This window comes from Arachis ipaensis, chromosome B5 (genome assembly GCF_059453495.1).
Source record: "Arachis ipaensis isolate K30076 ecotype BB chromosome B5, ASM5945349v1, whole genome shotgun sequence".
NCBI lineage: Eukaryota > Viridiplantae > Streptophyta > Magnoliopsida > Fabales > Fabaceae > Arachis > Arachis ipaensis.
Genome location: NC_142440.1, coordinates 139,858,506 through 139,865,713, shown reverse-complemented (window position 1 = coordinate 139,865,713; position 7,208 = coordinate 139,858,506). Strand labels below are relative to the sequence as shown.

Below are 7,208 nucleotides of genomic sequence, written 5' to 3'. Positions count from 1 at the left end.
AATTAATATATTTGTAACATGCATTTTTTTTAACTTCAAAAGCATAGATGTTCATATTATATATTGATAATATAATAAAGAAGCAATCTATCTTTCATAATTTAACACCTAATAATAGCATAATATGGACAACAACATAGTCCTAACAAAAAAATATTTGTCCCAAAACCAAAAGTATTGTATAACTGAGAGGTTTTAAACAAACAAAATAAATATAGCCGAAACAAAAAAACATATGTCCTTAAGTCTTATATATAATATTCACACTAGCAAAGTATAAGTTATCCAATATCAATTCTTCTTAGGTGACTTAAATTTTAGAGGCTTTAAACCTAAAGTGGTGGGCACAAATTAGAGAAGCTTTGATGACAGTCCTGAACTTGCAACAATTATTGTCTTTATTGATATTACACCACTTTTAGTTGTTGAATTTGTTGTGACAGTTGTTGGCCCAGTTGTGGATTTGGTGAGTCATGAAGTCACCTATTTGATTTGGAAAAAGAGTGAGAGGTCTCAACTAAGATGAATCATTTTCAAATAACATAAATTTTGGTTCAGTAGAGCATTTGAAATGATATCTTTTTTGGTGGATAAAAGAAGACAAATTGACTCTGATCATTATTTGTAGGGGACAAATCAATCCCTTACCATTGCTCATAAGGAGATAAATCAATCTTTGATCATTGTCCATTCTCCAACATACCACTTAATAAAAATTCAACGTCTACATCAGTAACATTAAATGTCACATAGATCTTTTCTGTTAAGTTTGGTGAGAAATGATGACGGAAAGACTGCCATGACTCATAGCAAAAAGTACAGAAATCAAAATGGATCTATGTTTTTTTTATAGAGATCGTCTTATCATATTTTAAAATGGACAAAAATTAAATCAGGTGTTTATTAAAAAATTAATATATAATGTTAAGGTGTTAATATAGATCAACGTCAAGCCCATATATTTGGGTAAAACCCAACTCTAAAATAAAGTTGGACTCCGGCTTAAACAATAAACACATACATGGATCATGAAGCATTGTCCCCGATCAAAAAACATTTAAAAGCTCTAGCGAATTTTTATATTTTTTGTGGACTAAAGCTGTAAAGTTCAATACAATAAGGATTGACTCAAGAAGATATTGCACTGAAGACAAAAAAAAAAAAGATATTGCACTCAATATCCTCCTGACCATTTTTTTTTTTTAATTTTAAAAAGGTAAAATGTGTTTTTTATCTTACCATTTTAAAACTTGGGAGGATATCATCTCATGCATAAATGCACCTAAATGACCTAACTATTCGCAATTACTGAATTTAGGTAATAAGTACAATTTACATGAGAAGTTATTCTTCCATATAAATTTACATGAAGATATTTTTTTAAGGTCAACTAAGTACAAATTGGGTTATTTATATACATCGGTCAAAAATCAATCATTAATTTTTAGCTTATTAGAGTTTACATTTTGGTGAATAGAAAACTTACAAAATTTATTGCTTAATATACGTCGATCTTAAAAATCGAATTTAGAAAAAAATATTTAAAAATCTAAACAATTATCACTTATATTAAATCTCATATAATTCCATAAAAACATCCTTTATTCTTTTCTTTAGAAATCATTTCATCTTGGGAGAGTCCTCCAAGGATCTTCACCTTCTCCTTTGCTAGACCTAAATGAAATTGGTTCTCTCCCAGAATCAATAATCTCATAATCTCATGTTCCATTTTCACATAAACTTTTAGCACTTACACCTAAAAAAAACTTGAAAAAAAAAATAATGAATAATCAAAGCATCATCCTAATAAAATTGAACAACAAAAATCATTATATATTATATATGCAATAATTTATTAGTCATTAATAGATTTTATGAAATTCTAATATACAATAAATTACTCTTTAATCTATATATTAAATTAAAAAAAAATCATTGTGATTCTCATCCCCCAAACGGCCAAACACATAAAACTCCAAAGGGGCATTTTTGTTCACCTCAAAATTAAACATCAATTGACTTTGTCTAACTTCGTCTATAACACCCTCCTTACACGTATCTTAATAATCTAACTTTACATGCACACCATTTATTCAATATCGAAAGTTCCAATCCCATTATACCCTTTGAGGCGTTGACTGACTCAGCCCACTCTTCCTCTATAAACAAAACAAGTGTGCAAAATAAAGTGTTCTTTCTAGATGCTATATTATTAATCCCTTTTTTTCCTTGGACGGTTCTACCCTTGACTTCTCTTCATCATTATCATAATTCATATACTCCACCAAAACTAAGTACCACAAAATTGTAAAATCCCACCCTTCTTTGTCCTTTCCCCTCGTTTGATATGAAGATCAATAAATTATAGCATGATTGATGTCCTTTAATATTTTATTTAATTTTTAATTTTTAATTATTTAGTTTATTTCCACATCATTTGAAAGGGACTTGTTGGTAATGTGAAATGGTGATAGCAACGTCATTGGCTTGAAACACCGGCGATCCACAGAGTTGGAGTTAAAATTATACAACACATCCTTTTCAACTTTTTCGGTGCTCCAATCAGAATCATGTAATAATGTTACCTTATCATCATCTTTGTAGGCGTAGCCCTTGCTAGCTACTAGTAACACCAATTTTTTGCTTCTAGTTTCAAACCATTCTCAAAATAAATCACAAAATAACTAAAGATATTTGGATGTTAAATCAGATATTCAATAATATAAAGTGTATTTTTTCACTTTACGATTTTGTGATTTTTTTTAAAAATATTTTTAATATTTAATTTTATTTAATTTTTTTTAATATTTTCTATTTGTATCAAAGCTACTTTAGACACTTTTAATTTTATTCAATATCTAACAATAAATTTGACACAAATCAAAAACATTAGCAATAAAATGAAATATTAAGAATATTTTTAAATAAAATTACAAATATTAAAGACAAAAAAAAAATATTTTATCTTATTCAATATAATCTAAAATTAAAAAATAAAATAAAAATTGAATTTCAAGATAACCTACCTATGATGATATAAATATTCCTTCCAAAATAGTGATGCCAAATTTTTAGTTGTTAGGCTATAGCTAATTCCATGAGTTGAATGTTTCTATTTTAATTGATTAGGATAAGAATGCAGAGTAAGCATACGAGAGTACTTCATTTTTGTTTGCAGTTATCATTTGCCATTAGAATTTTGTTGATAATAAAAAAGAGACTATTTTTCTATTCACTGAGGTCATCATCCCAATATAATGATTAACAATGATGATTTGTCTGAACCAACTATAATTTAACTAACAATAATCACACAGCTTCTGGCATCATCGATTCATCTATTTTGATGATGGAATCAAAATTGTTCACAATAAGTAGTAGTTGCTTCTTGTGACTCCTTCAACATGAAATGAAAGAAAAAGAATGGAGTTGCTTCTGCTCATGAAACTGATCTAATTGTGACCTATTCCTAATCATTAGCGTAATATACGACTTTATAACTCAATTTTATTACAAAAATTTTGCTAAAAATCTAAGAGCAGTGGAGAACATTGTTAAGCTAGCACACTCTCTTCTCTAAATCTTAAGACATGCTTATAATCCAATCATTAGTAATAGGAATAAAGTTTTTGTTGCTGATGTGTATATAATCCAATGTTTAAACATGTAACAAATGGTAAGAAACACAATCTCTTTTGGCCAAAGGGACTTGACAGAAGTGTTTTGTTACACTTTCAATTATTTGTTTGTCATCCTTACAAAAAGAATCAAATGAATAAAAGAATGAATTGCATTTTGTACATTTCTACTTACTACTTGTCTCAACTAATTCTACATTCTACATTCGATTTAAATCCTTGATTTTGACTGTGCCAACACGGATATCTAAAGAAAGAAAACAAACTAAAAGGGACAAATTGCAAGTTGCAACCATCATGAACTGTAGTTTCCCAAGTTGATCATCAATTTTGACTCAATCAGCTCCAAAAATCTCAGATCCCCTTTCTAATTTCTTGCTCTTCCACACCTTTGCAGGTTCCAAAACAGCAAGTGATGCCTACAACTTTTGCAATCTACAATTGAGTTTGTCTTTGAACCAATATATCCAAAGCCTCCTTCATCCAATCATAAGGGCAGATTTCTTTTGCTTCAGCCACAGTCATCCATCTTCTTTTTCTGAAGTTCATCTCTGGCCAATTATCCAATTGCTTGCTAACAAGCATAGGGAACATGTATCCCTCATGAATTGTGGGTTGCCTTTTGCTCTTATAGGTCCATTTTCCCAATTCACTCTGCAAAGAGAACCACCAAAGCACAAATTGAATAAGAAATAAGAATAATAAAAGCCCCAATTTTTCTGGTCATGAAACTCAAAATCTATGAATTTGGTTGCAAGATAATACTCACTTCAATGTTGCCAAAAACACCAGCTTCCTCTATGGTTTCCCTTAAAGCAGCTTGCTCCATGGATTCATCAGTCTCCCAACCACCCTGAGTCCAAAAAGAAAACAGACATGTTAGGAACATAAAAAGGTTGCACAATTAACCAAAAAAGTGTAACATGTGCTTTAACAATAGGACAAGTTGTGGAGAAAATTACCTTTGGGAACTGCATTCCTTTGCCCTTTTGAGCACTAATCACAAGAACCTCTATTTCTTTGTCCTGTGTTCCATTATTCTTGTATCTGTAGGGAATGCATCTGTTCATTTACAAAAATCTAAGTCAGCTTAATCCAAAACACCAACCAAAAAGTCCAACAATAATAATAAAGCCAATTTTGAGAAAGACCCATTTGAGAGAAGCTTCTAAATTCCAAAACTTGGATTCAAATTTCAACTGCATGAATCAAAAGTCTAAACTTTACCCCACAAACGTTAACACCCCCCAACCACCCATTTTGAGTAAACCCCATTTGAAAGAAGCTTCTAAATTTCAAAACTTGCCCATCAACTTCAATTTGAGGATCTAAAAATCCAAACTTTAACCTCAAATAAAAAACCCCATAAGATGAAAAAGGATAAAAATTCAAAGGGGGGAAGAAAAATAGAGAAAGAAAGAAGACACACCCTACAACAAGGCGACAACCCTTTTCATAACGCTGCAAATGCCTCCCAGTTCGAGGGGACACCAAAGACATGACGTTTTCCAATTGTTTTGGGAACAAATCCGGAGAAGCTTTCTTGGCTGAGAACAGAAAAGAGTACAAGAATTTGCAAGCCAAGTTCCTAGAAAGCAAGAGACCCATCACAGCAAGAAGTTGTTGTTGTTTTAAGTCTTGTTTGTTAAGGAGGAGAAGAGGCATGGAAAACAAGAAGATGATAATGAAGATGAAGAGAAGAAGAAGGCAAAGCAGAGAAGAGAAAAGGGGTTAGGATGAGAGAAAAGGGGAAAGTGGGGGGTGCTTATATATATGTATGGACGTGTTCGTGGGGTTGGAAGGGGTGTGTGTGTGTCTGCGTGTGGGTAACTATGCCCACGCATCATCTAGGGCGTCTCTTTCTCACGCGCTTAAATTTAGAATTATTTTAACACTTTTTTCACTTATTTCTGTTTATCCTAACAAATTCAACTCCTCACTCTTCTGCTTTTCTTTTTTGGATAACTATTAGTACTGATTTGTTTGTTTATTTTATCAAATTCGTAAATTATTCAAATAAATACGTGAGAAAATCAGTTACCAAAAGAATTGAGAGTATTGACACACAAGTAATGAAAGTTGTTATTATTATTATTATTATTATTATTATTATTATTATTATTATTATTATTGTTGTTGTTGTTGTTGTTGTTGTTGTTGTGAGTAAATTATTAAAATGGTATTTGAAAGTTTGTAGTGTTGACAAAACGAATTTTAAAATATATTAATAATAAATAAGTTTTCGAAAAATTTAAAAATACGATAAAAATAACTAAATATTAAATATGCTCTAAAAATGATTTTAGAAATTAAATTTTGATGTAAATTTTTGTAATTATTATTAAAAAATATTTTTTTATTTTTGAAATTTAGTAATTTTTTGTCAAGTAAATTTTTTTAAGAAATATTTTATTGTAAATGACCACTTTTTAAAAAATAAAAAAATTATTATTCAAGTTTTGCTTGAAATATTTTTGTGCAGTTTCTAAATATTTATTCAAATGTTGTCATAAGAATCTATATCTAATGAATAAACAGTTTTGTTAAATATGAAAATATATTTGTTACTTACAAAAAATATAACGTTTATTTTTTTGTCGTTTTTTAAAATTATTCAAGAATTATTTTGTCGATAATATTTTTAAAAATAATTTTGCCAATGACTTAATTTTTCGGATATCAAATTGGTAATTAATCATTATTCTTGACATTATTTAGGATTGTTAAGCCCAAATTAATCTAAATAAAAAATTTTATTAAAAATTTATCAAAATCGTACTAATTTAAATTTAATTAGCTCTATTTTTAATTAACATCATGGATTAGATCAAATTCGAATCTAATCCAATTTAAATTACAAAATGTAATATAATAATATTATTTTATTATTAAATTTAATTTTTTATTTATAATATATTTCATTTATTATATATTTTTATCCTATTAATAGATGGTTGTTATTTAGTGAGTATTTTTTATGCACAATAAAATTTATTTATTTATTTTATCCCCCCTAGAATTTTTTCTATTTTTTAATAACAAAATCTTAATTTTTTGTAAATCAAACAAACAATCTAATCCAAACAGCAATAATTTGAATTAGATTATAGATTGGATTGAATTTAAAAATAAAATCAAGCCAATCTAATTCAAACCATAATTATATATTTTAGATCAGATAGATTAGTTTTTCTTTTAAAAGGATCTTTGTTAAATAGTCATCTTAGTGCTTAAATCTAATTAGAGAAATAATTATTTTATTATTCTTTATAATTTTATTAAATTTATAATTAAATTTTTATATTTTTTTAATTGGGTCTTTATATTATTTTTTATTTTATAATTAAATTATTAGTAGTATAAAAATATTAAATTTAACAGAATATTTTTTTACAAATTAAAGATACCGAAAATTAAAAATCTAACTAAATTTTTTACCATATATTTTTTGAGAGAAATATTTTATTAATTTTATCTTTTTTGATACAAAAAATACTTAATTACAGAATCTAATTGTAAATTTAATAAAATTATAAAAATTAACAAAATAATTAAATTTTAATTAGACAA

At 27.8% G+C, this 7,208-nt stretch overlaps 1 protein-coding gene across 1 annotated transcript; it reads right to left on the bottom strand.

Annotated features, from left to right (window-relative positions):
• Positions 1-3,693: 3,693 nt before the first annotated feature.
• LOC107644117 (nudix hydrolase 18, mitochondrial) lies at positions 3,694-5,382 on the bottom strand. The gene is made up of 4 exons (XM_016347921.3): positions 5,068-5,382; positions 4,601-4,700; positions 4,408-4,491; positions 3,694-4,292 (listed from the first exon to the last, which is right to left on the bottom strand). Exons 1-4 carry the CDS (start codon positions 5,301-5,303, stop codon positions 4,074-4,076), a joined length of 639 nt encoding a protein of 212 aa, XP_016203407.1. The 5' UTR covers positions 5,304-5,382; the 3' UTR covers positions 3,694-4,073.
• Between the last annotated feature and the right edge of the window lie 1,826 nt (positions 5,383-7,208).